Below are 22,131 nucleotides of genomic sequence, written 5' to 3'. Positions count from 1 at the left end.
ATGTTACCGGCTGTAGATGAATTGTCACAAATGTAGTTTCAGGGTCGTGACAATGAAGGTCTTTTACCGCGCAAAACGCTTAACGCAACACAGGACTTTGGTTTTTAAGGTATCCCAAAGACCCACGACATTCACTTTACTTTACTGGCCTGGATATTACACTTGGCCAATGTACAAGAGAGGTTTCAAACACATTACCTCATTCATGTCCACAGAAAAATATAGGAAAAATATTTTCAATAAAATCTTTTCCTCAAAACAAAGAACACAATTTGTCTAAAAACAATATGCAATATCTTCATGTACTGTTGATCTTGTTCTAACCATGACCTTTGGGGCTAGGGTGGGGCATTCATAACAGTGGCGAATTCAAAGGGGGACTACTCTCCTTTTGTGACCAAAAATTAAAAACAAATTAATAGAGCAAAGGCCGAAGTATAAGATTTGACATTATACATACAAACAAGTGCATGAAGATAAACAGATTAATCATTTGTTGTTATTTTTTGATTTTATTACATGTATGCATAAATTATATTAAACATAACCCATAAACGTTACCTAACAAAAAGCCCCCAAACCCTGAAGCCCCTAGCCTATCCCCCAACAAATCCTGGATCTGCCACTACATAAGAGTTAGATTACGTCTTACTTGGGAATATGCAACTGCTCAGATGAGCAATGTTGTTGCTGGGCCTTTCATGAAAACTGAGCATCAGTTTTGTTGCCCCTTACTACCTCAGCTTCTTCAAAATTTTATGTTGAACAAGAAAATTGAAAGCAAATGAAATAACCAAATTTCAAACAGAAATTACTATAGATTACAACAGGAAAGGTTAAAGGTCTCACCAGGAAAAGAATAAGTCTTGTTACATTTCACAGTGATAAACATGTACGCCAATCTCAGAATCAGAGATTAAAAAATGGAAAGGAAAATACAAACCACGGATGATTCCGTATTAAATGTCCACGTAATGGCATCGTCTTCAGAAGTCAGCGATATGTCAAAGACACACACAAGGCCATCCGTAGAACCTGTGGCAAGATTATCTGGCTGACTGGGGTGAAATTTAACCTACACGATAAAACAAAACATTGCAGCACTTTTCCAACACATTTCTTTACAGGATCCAACAAAAATATTACTGATGAAAACGGTGAAGATACAATATTGTATTACTTTATAACAGTACTTGTTATTTCACAAACGTAAAACAAATCGGGTAATCATTAACCTACTTGTGTGATGTCATCCTGGTGACTTTCACTGTATGACCCCATAACTTCTGTTTTCCTTCTATCCCTAGTGTCATAAAAAACTTAATTTCAAACACATACCTAGGTCATTGCTGTGGTACACAATATGTCATTATAAAGAGGTACATTGGACAACAGCTCCACAAACAGCTAATCTGACTATACAGGCAAATGTGCCTCACGTGAATTTCACATGAATTGCTGAGAAATTTCTTCTTGTGAATTAACATTTGATGCTCCTTTCACATTAAATTCATGTTAAAATTTTCATGTGAATTTCACATGAAATTCACACGAGGCACATTTGCCTGTGATATGGCAATTGAATTTGAACTCAAAGTACTCACAATAAAATATCAATTATGAAGCAAATGAACTTACATACAGATGTGAAATGACATACATGTACCAAATCTAATTAAATAATATATAGAATACATGATATAGAAAAACCAAAAAGTTAGATAGTATTAGAACCACTAAACTACATACAGACATAGCAAAATAAGTATTTTTGTATTCAAACTGAATAAAAGCTATTTATCCCTGACCATTGAAATCTATTATATATTTTGTATACCATCTCACATATTAAAGCATGCAAATTATTAAAAAAGGCACTGTCACAAGACGATGGCTATACATTCATCTTTCTATCCAACCTTGAATCTGTTCAAAGCATTTTCCAAAACGTTCTGATGACATGCAAGAAATGATCTCAAAATGGAAAAAAAAAAATTGACTGTCAGACACATGGACATCCACAGATGAGTATATACCGGTATAATATTTAAAAAAAATAGTTTTGTTTCACAGAGTTAATAGGGTTAAGAAGAATCTTATCACATGAAGAATGAATACCAGAAAAGGATGTGTATATCTTCTGCAGTTGTCAGACATTCAGTTCCTCCTGCCAACACTCTGTCATTGCAGTTGATACCGAAGCTGCTGAGCCCTTTGATTTCTTCTGGAGCTGATCAAATATACGTGTGTGATTGCAAAACAAAGTATGAAAATTGTTTCAGAAAAACCAACTATTTTCTTGGATTGTACAAGTTTGTATCAAAGCAAAAAGAATGCATCGCAATTTGTGTTTTGCATTTACATATACAAGTACCTGCATACCTTCAAAATTTTGGACACATTTTCCAGACCGTTTATCCCAACATCTGAAAGAAATTGTACTTAAATACAATACAAGTCAATCATCTGGTGAAGATATAAATACTAGCTACCATCATTTCCCAGTTCTTGTATATCAAACATGCCTAACATATCTAAATCTAAGAATAAATAGTCACTTATTATATCTCTCAATACTCCTGTAAAACAGCTACTTTCAATTGGCATCATGCAAGCAATCCAGGTAAAAAATTCAATATTGTTAGAAAAGTTGATAACTATACTATTTGCTCCAAACGGATTGTGTAGACATATATGTGTGAAAGGAATTTAAAGGAATATACATGTATGTAGGTTACATTACATTTACATAGGTTTTCTGCTAGATTATATTCTTTGAAACTTGTTTACTTGGATCATTCTAAGTTGGAAAACTTTCTTGAAAAATATTTACCATATTCATCCTATTGAGCACCCCAGGCACTTAGAAAATAAGAAAAGGAGGACAGTAATTTAGAACATTTTCAACTTTGTTGTGAAATATTTTCAGTGAAATTTTGACTTTGAGAATTGTTTATAGAGAATATTCCATTTATCATATACTGCACTTTTTCATGCTTAAATATTTCATACGAACGGGATAGTATTTTTGATTATTTTTTTTTATCATTATTTGATACAGCGTCCGAAAGCTGATCTTATAAAATAATATTCTTGTTATCAAGCGTGTTTTACGTTTTTTGTATTTTAAAGGCAGATAAAGAAATATATGATACAATACTTTTCTACAGTAATAACCTTGATACAATGTTTTACTCTAGTGAAAAAAAACCTTTGGTCCATTGAATTACTATTATGGTACATGTAAATCTCTGATACATTGATTAACTATGGTACATGTAAAAACTTTCACATATCAATTATAATTAACTATGATTATTACGAACGAATACATAATTTCCGGCTTGATATGCATTTTTGCACACCGGTCTGATCAGGGTTCGAAATAATCGATGCCCCGATGATCTGGGGCTAGTGAGTTATGGATTTGAGCTCATGATTTGGAAAGAACATGTACCCTTGGGGCAAGGTAATTTTAATACTTATCAAAAATTTTCAACAATAGGGATCGTAAATTATTTTATATTAGATGTGACAGGTTGTGTGTCCAGGTTTTAGTAATGTACTATGAAGTAACCCAATGTAGACAAATTCACAAATGTTTAAAAGAATGAGTTGTCTTGAGCAGAGTTTACGATCGGCAGTCCTCAGATGATTCCTCTACACAAATGTACAAGCCACAGATGGAGTTCCGAGTTAATATATAATTTTATATATCTATATCTAAGAACGTGTGTTTTCAGCTGGAAGTTTCTTTGAATATGCTGTCTAATTTTGAGATGCTCTCGTATATAATCGGTGACATTACGCTTTCACAAATGACAGGAAAGGGGAAAATGACGTTTTTTAAACTCGTTATTGATAACAAGATTCTAGGCCTAATAATGAAAATTGGGTCAGTTGTTTTCATATCCGCTGGTCTGATGGGACAGTAAAAGTTATCAACTGACCAGTAAAAATTTAAGTTGATAGCCCAAGTGACCAGTGAAGAAAAATGATTATTTCTAGCCCTGCTGATATGTTATATAGGTTTTCGGACTGGTCGTTGAACTTGATATCGGCTATTGTGACATCACTTGTATCACGCAGTGCAGAATCTGCATAATCATTACCAATGATAAATATAGATATTAAATTCTAAATGAGTTATTGTTATATATACCTTCATTTACAATAATATAATCCAAACGGGTCTTATTCATTGATTTATCACGTCAAATTGTCAAAACAACATACTAGTAGTAAATACACACAGATGTCATAGCTATTACTGGTTAGTAGTACTGTATCTAAATTTTTGAGAGTTGAAAAGTCATAGGGGTGCGTATAGGAAAATGGTACTCAATAGGATGAATATGTAAATGAATATTTGATTGTATTAAAATTATATTATTCATTTTCCAGACTGGATAGTAAATACCCTCTTTTGAATAATTTACCACATGACACACTGACAGCATATTTGTTGTAGACCACCAAGTATTTTCGTGATAGATAAGCAAATAATCAATTGATGTAAGAAATGTTGTTCATTCATTGAGGAAAATAAATTTATCAAATGGAGGAACACATAGTTAATTCTCTTACTTGATACATTTATCCAAAGCAGAAGAGAATAAAATGTCTTCTTCAGTATTTGCAAACTGGATCCCAGTTATGACATCAGAGTGACCTAGAATGTCAATAGTATAAATTCATACAAGTGTTCAGAGTGACCTAGAAAGTCAAAGGTATGATTTCATACAAATGTTCAGAGTGACCTAGAAAGTCAATAGTATGATTTCATTAAGTGTCCAGAGTTACAATCTAGAATGGCAATAGTGTAATTTTATACAAGTGTCCAGAGTGACCTAAAATACCAATAATATAAATTCATACAAGTGTCCAGAAAAGGCTATACAAATAAAAACTAGAAAACTTACTCAGCCAGAAAAGGACTCTGCTGAGAACTTAATTCATATATTACATGTACTACATATACTAGTGCTAATGTCATAGAATTCATTTAATAATGTTTTTAATGAAAGGAAGTAGTGATTATGAACATGTAAATTTTCTTTTCCCAAAACTGTATTTCCATACTCAACTTCAGGATCAACTACCTTAAATGAAGACTCTTAGTGTAGTACACTTAGTGGGAAGGTGTGCTGTAACCTTGACCAATACATAACTGCATCTTCCTTAATGATCAACTACCTTTGTATAAAATATGAAAGCTTTTTTCGAGAACAGTTCAAGATAACAGATCACAACACCTGATGATGAGCAGACAGAGAGACATCCATAATGTACAGGTGTCTTCCTTAAATAAACAACTAACTTTCTGTAGAATATGAAAGCTGTTATGTTGAAGTCTTCTCAATGTACTGTGTCAAAATGAAAATGTTTTAAATCTACTGTAATCTTGACCTTGGATCTTGTGACAACAAAATCTATAGATATTTCTTTTTAATCATCAACTATGAAAGATCTATATTGAAAACTTTTCAACTCCATGTGTCACAAAGAAAACCTATTGAAGGTTTGTTGTGACCTTGACCTTTGACCTCATGACTCCAACATCCAGAGGTACCTACCTTTTGATCAACAACCTTTTCATAAAATTTGAAGCTTTAAGCCGAAAAACTATTCAAGATACAATGTCACAATGAAAGTGATGTACATCTCCATACCTCTCAGTTTACCAACCATGGCCAGGTCAGCATGCTGATATAACCTGATGTCATGATTTGAGCTTGTGGCTGCAACCAGTTTTTGTTTTCCCGGTGTACTGAAATTAAACCACACCCAATATGTCACTTTTATTTTCATATGGATAAACATGACATTATTCAATTCTTCTCTCTCTCTCTCCATTCTCCATGAAGGTGGAATTTTGAGAATGTCTATACCAGAAAAAGACAGTAACTGCATTAAATGGTAATAATAAATATTCTTAAAAAATCCGGAAACTAAATATTTTCAAATTAGATAAAGGAAATAATTAATTCTTTTTCTATCAGAACAGAAAGAAAACCATGTTTTGGCGAAGGTTAATATCTTTTTCTTGTTTAGATATTGATATTCTTACAATCCTACAATGAGAGGCTCAGAAGGGGGGGGGGGGGGTCTGTTTGTTTTATGTACCATCGAGAATTTTTCACTGACATTGAGAAGTACCACAAAATATATGCTTAGTGCTCAGGGCTGTAGCAGTGAGGGTTCTTTAATGTGCCAACGTCTGCCGCGACAGAGTTCTTCTGTTTTTAAGGTCATATCCGAAACCCATGATTTTTACATCTAAATATCCATCATTTGGCGAAATAATCACTCAAACTCACAGCCTCCTGGTCATGAAGCGAGCGCTCTACCAGTGAGCTACCACAACCGGTACGAGAGAGATAACAACATAAACATGTCTCAACTATACATGTACATATGACACAAATCATTAAATCATATATACCTTGAATAAACATACTTACTTGGTTTGTACTGCAATATCTAATATATAGTTTTCCTCCACCTTTTTAAGAGCAATGGCAGATTTATCAGAAAGAGTAAGACTTTGAAGATGAGAAGTGAGGCTTCCTTCAACACCTGCCATTAGTGTATGCTGCAAGAAATTAAATATATCAGGCTACTTTCCTTCTAGATTCTTTGAATATAATGGGAATTCAACATCCTATCATTGGATATTGAATGTAATTAGTACATGTTGTAGTATTTCACTGAATTTCTGGAGTGATATTGGATTTTTAAAAATGATTTTCATAAGTGTGAAGCTTTGCCCTACACTGCAAATTCTTCTCTTCAATGTTATTTTTCAACCCAACACATGTAATACTGATAATTTGATAAATTATCAAAATGTTGTACACATAAACACAATATGCCAAGTTTGGCCCTGCTCAGGAGTCAGAAGAACCTCTACCCTGGGGATAAAATTTCCAATTTTGGTAGAGGCCTTCCAGTCCTACATGACTACTCATTTAGCTTTTCTTACAGATGTGCACTTGTAGAGAAGATTTTTGAAAATTGATCAATTTTTGCCCCATTACTAAGGCCCTGGGGGTGCAGGAGTCCTGAAATTTACAAATCTAAATATCGCGGAAACACATCTGAACTATTCAGGTATTCTAAAATGTCTTCAACAGTTAAACAGAGTAGGTTTAAGTTATCCCTTTGTTAAAATAATATGACTACTCCAGTAGGGTACAGACACCTCATACAAATATTGTTGTATTTAAAATTCAATTGAAATCAACAAATTCAGGCTGAAAATGTTAGTCATATAAACACTGTTTTCACCAACTACATGTGTGTGATTATGTCTTTTTCAAAAAGATGTCAATTTCTACTAGGTTGCTGTATGTTGAAATTTATGATAAAGAAAACCCTAACTCCATTCGATGTCTCTTGTTTTACCTTTATTTGTGAATGAAACCCTCAAATTGAATCAAAACAATTATAGTAATAGATAGGAAAATTTCTACATACTAAAGTAATTGGGGTGTTAGTGACCCAGTAATCCCGTGAGTTACCCACAGACTTACCTATGCATTACGCTGAAAGTGCCTTTCTATATCTATGTATCGCTCTTCGTATATATACGTCTGTCTTCTTCAAGCTTTCGTATAAGGATGCCTCTTGGCGGGAACTGTCATCCGGGCTCCGGAAGCTGTCTGCCAAACAGGTCGTACTGGGGACGACTCCCCAGATACTACACTCCCCCCCGTTTTCTCTGAAGGACGGAGAAATGGGTCTAACCAGTAATCAAGGTGGGCGCGCCACGCCCCCTCGGAGAGACTTATCCGAGGACGCCGGAAAACTCCGGCAAAGAGAGGACCCGGGCATACTCCCGGAAGAATTTAACTGAGACCTCTAAGGTCCCTACCCGGTGTGGAACAGGGATACCCTGTGACCCACAACCCCTAAACTTCTGACGGAGAAACCCCCCGAATTAGTCCCCAGTGCAAACCAGGACAGCCTGTCCTGGGCCATGCACCCCTGCCCGGTGGTAAAGGGAAACCCCCCATAAAATCCACCCCCCATGTGGACCAGGGTCACCCCTGGCTCTCACACTAAAACTGTGACCTCCCCCCAAAACCAGGGGAAAACATCCAGGAGCGACTTACCACTCCTGGATCACCGCCAGGGTCACCCTGCGGGCACCATGCCACCCCCGAGGCATCTCCGCAGTCATGTACTGGGAGGTAACGAACCCAGGGGGTGGCCTAGGGAACTCCTCCCCACCGACCGGAGGGCCCCCTATATCCCCGTCCAAAGGGCTCTCCCCAAACTCGAGCATGGGGGACGAATCCCCCCCACCCTGATGCTGGTCGGTGGCACCCCCTTCGATCATCTCTGGTCCAAGAGGGCACCACTCGACCGGCTCCTCCTCCTCAAAGTCCAACTCCCACCCCTCTGGCTGAATCGGTTCAAGGGGGGGAGGCCCATCGTCTGAGAAGGGGGAGGCATCTCTCGGCTCCTGGCGGATGAACGAGGCCTCCTCAGGAGCTACCGGCGGCGCCGTGGGAGCAGCGGTCCCCGGAGCCGGAGCCCCCGAGGAGGGCCTCGTTCTGGCGCGTGAGGGACCCCCCGACGAGTTGGGCTTCATAGAGAAGTCCCTCAAGCGCCTACGACCTATCCTCTCGCTGGCGGCCAACCTCTTGTAGGCCGCCCTCGAGCAGGGGTCTATCTTGATAAGCAAGACAGCCTGTGCCCTCCAATGGAGGAGGAGCGCGGGGTGGACGTCCCCGCGCAACTCGTAAACTGGGGGAGGGGCTTCCCCCACACTACGACACAGACTGTCCATGGCCTCCACCAGGTCTGGTGTGAGGCCACCGTGGGGGTCCGGGAACACCTCCTCGGCCCGTAAGGAAGATGCCAACTCGGACAGAGTGGCACCTGGGCCGAGGAGGGTTCTGGCCAACCACTTCAGGACCCTCTCCCGGATGGACGAGACCTCCCGGGAGGGGGGGACGCCACGCCGGAAGACCGGCGGCAAATGGGTCAGCGTGACATGCTGCCGGAGCTTCCGGGTAGCTACCCCGCACAGCAGGGGGCACTCCGAGTCCCGACTGCTGTGGGGGCTAGGGCGATTGGGAGCCCCCGCATCCCTGGGGTCCCCAAAGTCCTCCCGGATCTTTACTGGGCTGGGCCTGCGGGGTGGCGGAGTGGCCCTCCGCCTCCTCCCGCTCTGGGACGAGGAGTCGTCCCTCTGGAAGCGTGCCCGCTCCCTCCTCCAGCTCCTGGGGGGGGAACCCCCCTCCGACTCAGCGTCACGTTGTTTTCTGCAAAGAGAAAGAAGAAGGTGTGAGCCACCCGTACCCTTACAGGAGCAAGGGGAGCACACATAATTATCTAACCTCTCTGCATCTTCCAGAGTCACTCCCACACACTTCCCATGAAACCACTCCTCACACCTATCACACTGTATCATAAGTTTGCCATCGTCCGCCTGGCGGCAGAGGCAATAGCGCGTTTTCCCCGAGGGGGCCCTCGGGGGAGCCGGTGATGGCGCGCGATGTTTACGCGGTCTTCCCCGTCTGCGCTTCGGTGTAGGGGTTGGTTCCTCCGGGGGAACCTGTGCAACCTCTGGATCCTGGAGACTTGCCGGGTCCTGTGTCCTCGGGATGCCTTCCGGTTCTAACACAGCCCCGGTAGGGGTTCTGGCATGAACCCCTTCGTCTATGGCCTGACATGAGCCCTTCTCAGCTAAATACCTCTCCCGGGCATTGGCAAGCCAGCGAGGTAAGTCACGGTCCTCGCACTTTTTCATGCGGTCATGGTTGACCAGCATAACCGTCGTCTTGGTCCTTACTCGGTAGAGGTGGGCACTGAGCTTCTGGACCACCAGCCCTGGACCCTTCCATGAGGGGCTGAGCTTACGGCATTTCCCCTTCACGGTGGCTGTGTCCAGGACATAGACTGTATCCCCCTCCTGATAGGCTCGAAACCTGACCTTAAGGTCGTAATCACGCTTCATGCGCTCCTCGGTAGTCCGAAGTCGGGCTCGGGCGATCTCGTGGGCGGCCTGGATGGACTTCTCCAGGTTCACCACATAGTCCTCTAAGTCTAGGTCCTCGCCTCGTATGGGGGGAGCATACATCAGGTCTGCCGGGATGTTGGTCTCCCGACCTAACATCAACTTGTTAGCCGTAAACCCTGTGCTACGATTCACAGACGACCTCAGGGCGCCTGCTATCTGGGCCAAGTGTATGTCCCAGCTGTTCTGAGCCTTGTCTATGTAGCACCTGACAGCATCCATTAACGTCCGATTGTACCGCTCTACTTGGCCATTGGCCGAGGGCCGGTAAGGGGTTGTTCGTGCCTTATGGATTTTCAGTAGCTCACAGACTGCTGCAAAGAGCTTGCTCTCGAAGTTGCGCCCTTGGTCAGTAAATACCTGGAACGGGCAACCAAACCTGGCAAAGAACTGGTTCACTGCTGCTGAGGCGGTCACTTCAGCTGTCTGGGAGGGAAGTGGTACACACTCGACCCACTTAGTGAATTGATCCACCATCACAAGCACGTACTCGTTGCCACTGTCAGTCCTGGGCAGTGGGCCCAGGAAGTCCAAGTGCACTCTCTCCATGGGAGCTCCTGCATGATACTTTATCATCTCTGCTCGCGCGTGTCGCTGGGGATGCTTGTTCCTGCTGCAGGGCCCACAAGTGCTTACAAAGCCCTCTACTTCCCTCATCATGCCATACCAGAAAAAGCGCTCCCTAAGGCGGGCTTTAGTCCTGCTGATTCCCTGATGGCCTGAGGCAGGGACGTCGTGGCACAGCCTGAGAACTTCCTCCCTCAATTCCCGGGGGACTACCAATAGCCGACTCCTCGACTCTCCCTCCCCCACCAACTTCCAAAGGACTTGGTCCTCATCCTTCATGAAAAATTCCCTGTCAATCCAGTAATTTTTCAAAGCCGGGCTTGCTAGGAACAGCTCTCCCTCCGCCGGCTCTCCATCAGTTGACAGCCATTGGCCAAAGAGCTTCAAGTCCGCATCCTGCTGTTGGCTCTGCATCATCTCGTCTGCGGTCATGCCTACGAGGGACAGGGAACCACTGCCGGTATCTGTAAGTGTCCTAACAACAACTGGTATCTGAGGACTGGTGAGCAGCCGTACCTGGGTTCTGAACGGACCAGATGCCGTGTCGTCACTCTCAAGGTCCACTATCTGGCTGGGTGGCCCGAGAATTTCTCGGGAGACATAGTTCCAAGCCGCCTCACTGATCTCAGGGCTGTGGCCCTCCGGGACGACTCCGGGCTTGCACTGGGCCAAGTTGATAGCCGAGTCCTCAGCCAAGTCAATTTCCTCGTCCGACGAAGGCTCTTCTAAGTAAGTCCAAGTACCCGGGCGGGCGAGTGGAGCCACGTCATCCACTTCCTCCACAAAGGTGTTCCACGACTGGTGAGCCTTCGTGCACTTCAGGCAACCTCCGCAGGGCAGGTCGCTGGGATGAATAGCAAAAGCGGCGCCAGAGGCACAAGATGAGTGTGGCAATCTGGATAGGGCATCAGCGTTGATATGGCGCCGGCCTGGGCGGTGCTGTATTTCCATATTATACTGGCTAAGTTCCTCTAGCCAGCGGGCCAGCTGATCCTGAGGGGATTTGAAGTTCAGCAGCCAAATGAGACTATGGTGGTCTGTCCGGACCCTGAATCTCCTTCCCAGGAGGTAATGGCGGTACATGCGAGTGAACCTCACAACCGCCAGTAGCTCCCGCCGTGTAGTGCAATACTTCCTCTGGTCTCTATTCAGGCCAAGGCTCCCATAAGCTATAGGTTTCTCAACCCCGTCCTGAATCTGGCTGAGCTCAGCCCCTATGGCCTCCCCTGACGCGTCCGTATCCAATACAAACATACCCTCTGCTATAGGCATGGCCAGTGTAGGCGGACTAGTGAGTGCTTTCTTCAAAGCGTCGAATGCTGACCGCTGCTCGTGACCCCATTCAAAGGGTTTTTTCCCTGTCACCTGATAAAGCGGGCACGCTAACTGGGCATACCCAGCTATGAAGGTCCGATGGTAGTTCGCAAACCCCAGGAACCTTTCTACCTCCTTGACATTGGTTGGGGGAGCCCACTCCCTCACTGCTGTGATGTAAGTGTCCCCCATCTCAATACCCTTTCCGCTCACTTGGCGCCCCAAGAATTCAACCTTAGTCTGGAACAGCTCACACTTCTTGGGCTTGAATTTAAGGTCGAACTCCCGGAATCTCCGGAATACCGCTTTCAAGTTGTCCAAATGACCTTGAAAGTCTTTACCGAGGACTAAGGCGTCATCCAGGAAGGCCAGGACTATACTCCATGTGAGTCCCCTTAACACCAGGCTCATGGCACGGGAAAAAGTCGCCGGCGCATTGCACAATCCGAATCCCATACGAACAAACTCGAAGAGCCCGTACTTCGTGACAAAGGCGGTCTTCTTCCTGTCCTTAGGGCTGATCTTGATTTGGTGAAAAGCTGAGTTGGCATCGAGCTTCGAGAACCACACATTGCCAGTTAAAGTGTCTAGACACTCGTCAATGAGGGGCAATGGGAATACGTCCTTCCGGGTCACGTCGTTGAGTTTACGGTAGTCTAGGCACCACCGAACTTGCCCGTCCTTCTTCCTGATCAACACGGGGGCGGAGGCCCACTCTGACACCGAGGGCTGGATCACACCTGCATCCAACATCTTCTTAAGATGTGCTTCCTCTTCGTCCACGAAGAACAGCGGGGTGCGCCTCATCCTCTCCTTAACTGGACGAGCCTCGCCTGTGTCGATCTCATGCTCCAGAGCCGTGAAGTTACCAAAGTCGAATTCCCCCGTAGCAAATACGTCCTGAAATTCGTTGAGCAGGTCTGCGAGCATCCGTCGCTCCTCCGGGGTCAGTTCCTTGGACGAGCGATCAAGGAGGTCCTGCAAGTGTTCGGGGACCTCAGCCCCCGAATCAGTGTGGGGATTAGCCACACTGCAAACATTCCGGACTATGTCCGGAGTCGGCGTCCGAAATCCGGCCTCCGAGGCTGAACCTATCACACTGCCCTCTGGGATGGACACATCCTCGTCCGAGGCGTTGATAATGCAGGTCACTGCTGACCTCCCCCCAGTGTGATAAGTGTGCGGCACCAGTAGTAGGTTCGAGAGTCGTGTGATCTGAGGGCTGACTACGAAGTCTTCCAACTCCTTATCCAAATGACAAGGGCATAAGACGACTGAGGCAGCTGGGACCCTGATAGACTTTGTTACCGAAACCTGAGCCTCCTGTCCCCCTCCTGGGCGTCCGAACGTCATAGGGACCTTCTCCTTCCCCAAGGTCATGGTGCCATGCTCCAGGTCTAAGTGAGCCTTCTGCTGATGCAAAAACTCCATACCTAGCAGCATTTGGTCCTGCAGGGGAGCCACATACAGGTCGACGTTGTGTTCTGTGTCTCCCAGGCAAACTGCCACAGGGCCAATGACGAAGCCCCTCATCCGAGCGTTTTCCCCTGCCTGAACCAAGGTCACATGCTGCCTGATGGGAGGCTTGGGGTCGAGCTCCTCGTAGACCCGGGTGGACAGCACACTCACCTCCGCCCCAGTGTCTACCACTGCCTGTAGTCTGACTCCCTGGACTACCATTTCGACCATGAATCCGGTGGTTGGGCGTATCTGCCCTATAGGCACAGGCAACTCTTCATGGGCTTCTCCCGCATGCCGGCATGGCATATCCACGGTCCCGTCCTCCGCCTGACCACTGACCACCCCCAGCCCACATTCCTCCTTGGGCTGAACCTGCGCCTTAACTGGCTCCGGGCACTCACTAGGCCTGGGCGCGAGATACGCGCCGGCCTGCTCCTCCTGAATGAGCGAGGGCTCCTGATCCGGCAAGTCCTCCGAATCCTCCGGAAATTCCTCCCCATCCCCCTGGTTCTCTGCCCCAAACCTGGGCAGTTCCGGCACCACGATATCCTCAGGGAGCCTGAATCCCGACAACATATCCTTGGGGGAGGGCTCGTATTTGTCCTCCTCCCACCCTATGACCCAGTCATCGGATTCCTGCTCCTCCTCCTCCTCCTCGGATGCCTCCTTGAACCGCACTTGGAGTGTGCCCTTCCTGGAGCGGCGCATGCAGGAGGGCGCCTGCCTGTGTCCTCCTGCAAACCGACTTGTCCCCGTGCGAGCGTCGCACGGCCCTGGCCTAACTGGGGAGCGCTCTGGAGTCAGCACTCTGACTTCCCGCTGCGTAGGCCCTCCGCTAAATTGCGACTGGCGGGTCTTGGTTCCCCGCCCTCGTGGTTCTGACGAACGTTGCTGCGTCTCGTGGCTGTCCTTAGGCTTGGCCTTGGCCCCTTGACCCTGGTTCGCCTCAGTTTTCCCCTTCAGCTCCGGGCATTCCCTCTTGAAGTGCCCCATGGCCCCGCACTTGTAGCAACCTACTGACTTCCGATTTCCGCTCAAAGGTGGCGATGAAGGTCTCCGAGGAGAGGGGGTCCGCCCTCGGAGTTCCTTCTCTATCTCCTGAAGGCGCTGGCGCATCTCCCTGAGTTCCTTGTCAGAATCGGGGGTCTCCTCCTGGGCTACCTGCCTCACATCCCGCCTAGGCTTTGACGACTTAGTCTGCCTCGAATGCTGGTAATACTGCATCCGATCAACAGCTTCCTCGACCGTCTTGGGCTGGCCATCCAGGGCATAGAGTCCTGCGTCCCGGTCCTCGGCGCCATAACACAGCCGCGGAATGGCGTGAGTATGAACATCTGGCACGGATGGGAAGGCTTGTGTGGCCAGGGTGAGCACCCTGTCTGCCCAATGTCTCAAAGACTCGCCTGCATTCTGGGACGCTGACTGGAAGTTCAGCTGGTGTGACAGGTCTGGCGCTGAGGATCCAAAACGTTTCTCAAATCTCCTCAGGATGTCGGTCAATGAGAGGTTGCGATCAGTGTCCAGCAACAGGGTGTAGTAATCACTGGCGGTCCCTTCCAGGGAGAAGCAGAATTGGTCATGCTGTTCAGGCTCGGTCCACTGTTGGCTACGGGCCAAGCGAGCGAATTTGTGCAGGAAGGACTTCCAGCTACTTTTCCCATCGTACCGCAAATCCTTGTACTTAGGCGCGTGTCTTCCAGTGCCCGTCGCGTATCCCCCAGACCTAGGGTACTGAGGGGCGGGCGTGGGGAGGTGGGGCACCGGAGCGGGCCCCTGGGCCAACGGTCCAAGGAAAGGGGTATGTGTGTCGGGAACACCTAACTGGGGCCTAACATGAGCTACTCTACCCCCCTCGTCCCCTAACCCACAGGCCGTGGTGCCAGGATAAGCGGAGGGTCCCTGTTGATAGGGTGGAGTCATCATGGTAGGGTAGGGCATAGGTGTGCTAGCGTAACCGCCAAGCCTAGGGGGTACCGAATGCTGGGGATGGGGGGTATTCCCCCCAGCCCAAGGGTCTTGCACATGTGAAGGATGGGCATGTGGGGGTGGGGACCCTGTGAGTAGGTCATAGCTTTGGCTGGCCTGTGGGGGGTGATAATTCCCATAGGAAATCCCTGGCTCCGAAAAAGGGGCGACTGGGGGATCCTGTCTGGGAGTGGGACGCTGTGAGCGTGAACCTAAGCCCCCCAGGGGTAAACTCTGACTAAGCTGGCCTACTGCCTGATCATCGGCCCACGAGCGAGGGAGTGGGGCCGAAAACCTCCGTGACCCTGGAGCATAGGGATGCAGGGAGGGGGTATGATGTTCCGGGAAAGTCCCTGAACTAAATCCATAGTCGAAACCATCCCCCCTACCCGGTGTGGGCCTTGCCGAGACATTAGGAATAACTGACCCCCCCATGGGGGACAAGAAATCCTCCTCCCACCTATTCCTATCCCTAGACCACGAAGTGTCGAGTCCAGAACCTTTTCTGGGTGAATCTAAGCCAATTAGATTCTCTGCTGAGTTCCACCTACGCCGTATACCCCATTCTGGGCTGTCCCCCTCCCTAGAACCAAGTAGAGTGTCCGAGAACCTCACTCCCCCTCCTGGGGCACCCCTCAACCTACCACCCCCCTCCCTCAAACAGGAAGGCAAGGACGGCGTGACAAAGGGATCGCCGCCAACCAAGGATCCACCTTGGGAATATGGCTCTAACCCGGGACCTGACATACTGTCATAAGCCCCCCCATAACCCCATGGGTTATCAACTCTACCTGAAGCTAACTGCGACAGCGTAGGGCCACGACGCGTGAACGCGGGGGTGTCTGGGTGGGCTCGTAAGCCCAATCCAGACAGCGCCTCATCAAAAGATGTATCCATAATACACAACAATGCACAAATATACAAAAATGCAAATGTCAATAATCTAAATTGATTCTGTAATTAAATATTAAATCCTAAAATAATCACAAAAATCTTAATTTAATTCAAAGTGAAAAAAAAATTTCCAAGTCAAACTGAGACTTCCCGCCAATATGGCGGCTGACCAGCGTGGTGTGAAAAAACAACAAACTGTCAAATCACCGATAAGCCTGTGGCCTCGAGTTGGGCGCCAATAAAGTAATTGGGGTGTTAGTGACCCAGTAATCCCGTGAGTTACCCACAGACTTACCTATGCATTACGCTGAAAGTGCCTTTCTATATCTATGTATCGCTCTTCGTATATATACGTCTGTCTTCTTCAAGCTTTCGTATAAGGATGCCTCTTGGCGGGAACTGTCATCCGGGCTCCGGAAGCTGTCTGCCAAACAGGTCGTACTGGGGACGACTCCCCAGATACTACAATACATTGAATTGACCTTTGCCTGTATGAAATATTCATGATGACTCTTTTTAGTAAGTTGGGAAAAAAAATGTGCACATAAATAAGAATTTCATCGCCATAACTAAGTAATTATACACATGTACATAAACACTGATATTCAGCAAAAACGTACTAGTCATATATTGTGCATGTAAAATATCAAAATCAAATCCAAAATCGTCACTCACTGACTCCAGAAAACTTGACAGATCATCATCATAAATATATGTATACACTTCTGTCTATGTAAATATATATGTGGGATGGGGTATATACATCCAGTCGGGCGCAAAACATATCTTAAAATTTGTAAACAAACTCACATGGATTCTTTTTCAACCGGAAGTACCTAAAATGAAAGTTGATTATGATTAACTCGCACACAGGAGACATTTCGTCAGCAATCTCTACCCAGAGTTGTCGTTCCTTGCTCTCAAATGCGACGACGGATCGAAGCTAACGTTCTATTATGATCCCTAAAGTTTCGGAACGATATAAAATATATATATATATATATATATATGCGCAATACAAATGAAAAAAATATACAATACATATGCAAGTGAAAACTTATAGAATATGTATGCATTGTATTGTACAGTTCATACTAGGTGTATAATATAATTTGTAAAATAATATGTTTAACATATAAAGCATGGCTCAATAAATAAGACTATTCCGGATAGTAACACTGTAACTTTAATTTCTATAAGTGTAACCCAATGACGGAGACCAGTCAGTCTGAGGGCTAAATGTTTTATTAAAATTATTACATGAAAACCTGAAATAAAATGAATTAATAGAAATGTGTTTAAAGACAATGAATAGTACAATTACATATAATTTAAGTTATAATAAATGATTACCAAACACCGGTACATATATTCCCAGTATTAGAAATATAGACATTTGTAGCTAAATAGCCTCAACGTCTGTTCCCTTCTGAATGAGTATCAGAAACTGGTTAAACAAGTATAGGGAAGTCCAGTGGTCAGTTGTGAACACAGTTTTGTAGTTTATATCTGTAACTCAGAAATGTTCTCAGTTTCTCAACAAAATTTCAAATTGATGACTCGTAATTGTAAAAACGTGTTTATCGGTCTAAAATTATATATATGTTCGGTACATGTAAATTACACTCTTCTAAACCCAGTGAAAAGTCAAACTTACAAATATTTCATATCTATTACATTTATATATCATTAAAGCTCTAGCAATAAGGCTTACAATAAAATATTTACATGGTCAGAATTTATATTTATATATATATATATATATATATTTGTATTTCAACCCATAATATTAAGTTTCTGCATGTCAGACGCATATGCCTTTGGTCCACGTAATGTAGTCCCTCTTTTAAAGGACAGCAACTTTTTAATTACCGAATTCAGGGGCGGATCCAGGAATTGCGGTAAGGGGCACAACTATATCACACAGGGGTCCGGGGATCGCCTTTAGTGGGTCCTGCATTTTACAGATTTTATAGGGCTTGAAATATGTCTCCTATGTAGTTATTTTTACTATTTTCTGCCATTTTTGATAAGGTGAAATTAATAAAATAACGCAAATTTTAAGGGTTTTCAGAAAAAAGGTAAGTTTTCCGATAAAAGTAATTCAATAGACCTAAATCAAAAGATTTTGTCATTTATTTCTCCGAGAGTGGAAACAAGTATTGCTTCTATTGTCGTTTACATTTTTCTAAACAAGAAACCACGATTTACCTTAAATTTCAAAATTTTAGTTGGGGGCGGGGGGGGGGGGGGGCTTAAATCCCCCACTTGAATTTAGCGTTCGCTTCGTAACCAGGAGGTCGTGAGTTCGAGCTTCGCCAAACGCTCGCCAATCACGGGTCCTTAAAAATGGAGGTTCCATGTTGCGGCAGGCGTTGGATAAAGAACAGCTGGTGACGTTTCAATATGAGTAAAAAAGTCTCAACGGGACGTAAAACAAACACACATAATCAATGATTTAACAAATTTATTTTGTATTTTTCATCCTTGACCGAGTACCATTTTGATCTTCAATGACTCGATAATGCTAAATGAACTAATGAGTTCCTAATGGCTATGCTAGAATGGAAGGTTTGAGGGAGCGAACGCTTTGTCGAGAACAAACAGTGTTAGGTATAGCAGGGGATAGTTTCGAACTATAGGTCCGGGAATTATAGGCCCGGTCATTCTATAAAATTGGAAATACATGTACATGTACCTCATACTTAAAATGATATTACATTTGTAAAAATGTGCAGAATAATTTTAGGATACAAGTCAAGTGTAGCCGAGTGATTAATAAAAATGATTATATGCAACATCAGATACATATATAACAATAATGTTATATATGTCTCAGGCAAAATGTAAGTGTCAGCAAGATTCCTAGCATATAGATGGATGCAATACACGTGGTCAGTTGCTGAAAAATTCAAATTGTATGGTTAATCAAAATCAACGAAATTTTTCAAGGAGAACTCAACGAGTACCCAGATTTCAATACATAAAATGAAAGTTTACTCGTATGCAAATTTTGATGACTAAAGTGGTTGCCATACAGTTATTTCAATTGTAGTAAACAAAACACAGTCGAAATGGCTCTCAGCGCAGCAAGGGGTTCGGCAAGGTGGTGTATTATCCACTTTTTAAAATCTTGTTTATGTGAATGATCTCATAAATGATTTAGAACGTCATCGTTCAAATACAGGTATTTTGAATGTACGTATCAGCTGTCCTTCTCTAACAGATGACAATCATCATGTATTGCACCATGTGGCTCTGCAAAACTTGTTGAACACAGCAATACCGTTATGCAAATACTTGACATTTTCAATTCATATGTGTGTTGAAGTTCCTCACAAAGGGTAACAAACTGAATAGGAATACAGTGTGGTATTTAGGTCAATATCAGATTCCCTGTGATGAAACCTATAATCACCAAAGTGTAGTGATATACCATAAATGCAAGCTCTTAACAAGAGTAAGTGTAGCGTGTATCAAGGGGAAAAATCTTTATTTGCGCTGTCTGATTTAAGTTCCCAGCACCCGAATCCAATCACCGTATTCCATCTTTACAAACGAATTGTCTTACCATCGGTACTCTATGGATGCGAAATCTGGAACAACTTGTCCTCACAAGACCATAAACAGCTTGGCACTTTTCAACACTTTGGGTGCAAGAATACACGTAACTTACCAAGATTGTGTAGATAAGATATTTACTACATTCTTTGATGTATCTCCTATTACTACAGAGTTAAACACCAGAAAGCTACTATTTCTAGGATGATTGTGTCGTTTGAAAAAAGTATTTTCAACCATCTGTTTTCTTTTTTACACGACCTACCCGACAAGAAAGCAGGATTCGTTCCGGATGTTGCATGAAAAGGTGAAGATAACGAACAGTGATCACTCCTATAAGGAGTACAAAATCAAGAATTGGGCAAATACGGAGTCCTGGATATACATCTGTACCAGAGGTGGGATCAGGTGACTATGAGGAGTAAGTATCTCCCGTATAAGCCACAGGGAATAAGCCCGTTTTGGGCCCGAACTCTGTGATACCATAAATATAGGTATTTTTATGGTATCACAGAGTTCAGGCTAAAACGGGCTTAGTCCCTGTGGAATTAGCATCTATCCTACAATTGTATGACCTACTACATAAGTACCATATTTACAGAGTTGATTGGACGAGGGATATTTTCCAAATAAATGTGCGTCCAAAAAGATCATCAGAAAAGCTGTCAATCTATCACACGAATTTGACAGACAAAATCGAATGACTTTTGACCCTGACTTCATCCAGTTTAGTCAAATATTCTCTTATACAAAACCTGCAGACATTTGGAAACTTCGAATCTCTTGTAATGAAATAACCTTATGCAAGTCCGTTGCCAAACTGCGTACCAACACTCGTGTAAATACATGTACGAATGCTCTGCTTCGTATGTGGGATCCATTTCATCGATGCTTTCCTCCACCCCTGTTATTCCTGTCCATCCACTGGATCCATTCGTAATCAGTGGCGGGATGCCATTGCGAACTTGTTTGATGTACGTCTTTTCGCAGAGCAATGTCAGCTCACAGAGTACGAGTTGTACCTAGTTTTGCTTGGTGGCCACACTTCTACTCCTCTACAGAAATTGGATCATGTCTCTTGTGTTTGTTGAACTTCAGGCTTGCCTGTGCCGCTACAGCTCACTTCAACAAGACATTGGCTCAACTTGGAGTTAATCAGCCATTGCTACAATCACATATCCCTCAATTTTTTCTTACTAATATGTAAATAGTATATTATTTTTTTCTTTTCTTCGTACTGATTTTGTTCTACTCTACATAAAATGTACTTGTAATGCTTGTGATATTTAAATTGTTGTTTGTGATTATTTTCATTTTTTTTAAAATACGTAAAGTGATAAGAGTTTACAGCCAGACAAACTCGCATGCAAATTTCGATGAGTAAAGTGAGAACGTTGTTCTCCAGAATGACACATATCCTAATATCGATGGGATTAAAACGTAATCACGCTAATTTCCTATTTATGTGTTATTCTCAGAGGTGGATAATGAACGCCCCAATTCGAGATATTCATGATCACATGACGTTGCAAACTGAATTAAATTGCATGTGCATGGCGACTTGAAAACAGAGACGGCCTGCAGGTAGCGGGGCACATTCAGCGATACAAGACAGTCAGACGGGAAACGGGGTTGAAAGAATCACTTTGAGCAAGGGGAGGGGAGTTAACTTTACTTTTTGACATGTTTTTGATATTTTTCCCGCGTGCTTCCGCTCATCCACCATAAAACGGCTCTCCTTCATAAATATACATTAGAAAATCACCGCTTTTCCCCTGCATTGAATAGACTAGCACTCCATTAATACTAATATACAATTTGTCAAATATTTGTCAATTATTATTATTCTTACATAGTTTATCATATTAGCAAATATTTCGTCTGGTTTCCAATATGAGAAATACTATTTTTAAAAGTCAATAACTAATATCCATAAATCTTGGACAATACCCATTATATGTACAACAAAAACGACGAAGACTTGAGTAACGATATATACTAGAGCTCGTAAAACTTTAAATACATATGTACAAAGAGTTTTATTCTGAAGACCTGAAAGCGACTAGCATGCATTATAATGTGATTTTGAAACACATTACAAGCAGAAAAGTCGCTTCTATAAAATAATGTCACACATTGAAAAGCATAGGCAAAAATACACATGGCATTTGCGACAAGAAATTAATGAAGAACTACTGACGTTAACTCTGGATTCCCGCCTACATTTTAGCTCGTATATTCTAAAATGCTTTGCAATTTTGCCAATGAGATTTTTTTTTCAGTGAACAGTAGAATTCATTAGTAATTGATTATTAACTTTAATACCAATGTTAATCAAT

The 22,131-nt window shown here is 43.7% G+C and overlaps 1 protein-coding gene across 2 annotated transcripts in view; it reads right to left on the bottom strand.

Annotated features, from left to right (window-relative positions):
• Window positions 1–17,114, bottom strand: part of LOC125682780 (WD repeat-containing protein 89-like) — a 35,457-nt gene extending 18,343 nt beyond the window's left edge. The window contains exons 1-8 of one of the 2 annotated variants that reach the window (XM_048923379.2): window positions 17,042–17,114; window positions 6,465–6,595; window positions 5,673–5,770; window positions 4,588–4,672; window positions 2,383–2,426; window positions 2,119–2,230; window positions 1,240–1,303; window positions 944–1,075 (exon numbers count right to left, since the gene is read on the bottom strand). In XM_048923379.2, coding sequence (XP_048779336.2) covers window positions 944–1,075; window positions 1,240–1,303; window positions 2,119–2,230; window positions 2,383–2,426; window positions 4,588–4,672; window positions 5,673–5,770; window positions 6,465–6,586 — 657 coding nt within the window. In that variant the 5' untranslated portion in view covers window positions 6,587–6,595; window positions 17,042–17,114. Of the gene's footprint in view, window positions 1–943; window positions 1,076–1,239; window positions 1,304–2,118; window positions 2,231–2,382; window positions 2,427–4,587; window positions 4,673–5,672; window positions 5,771–6,464; window positions 6,596–16,906 lie in introns of both variants that reach the window. The other variant, XM_048923384.2, reaches the window with a different exon arrangement.
• Between the last annotated feature and the right edge of the window lie 5,017 nt (window positions 17,115–22,131).

Source organism: Ostrea edulis, chromosome 1 (assembly GCF_947568905.1).
Source record: "Ostrea edulis chromosome 1, xbOstEdul1.1, whole genome shotgun sequence".
Taxonomy (NCBI): Eukaryota; Metazoa; Mollusca; class Bivalvia; order Ostreida; family Ostreidae; genus Ostrea; species Ostrea edulis.
Note: the sequence above shows the minus strand (reverse complement) of the source record. Positions and strands in the feature narration are given on the sequence as shown.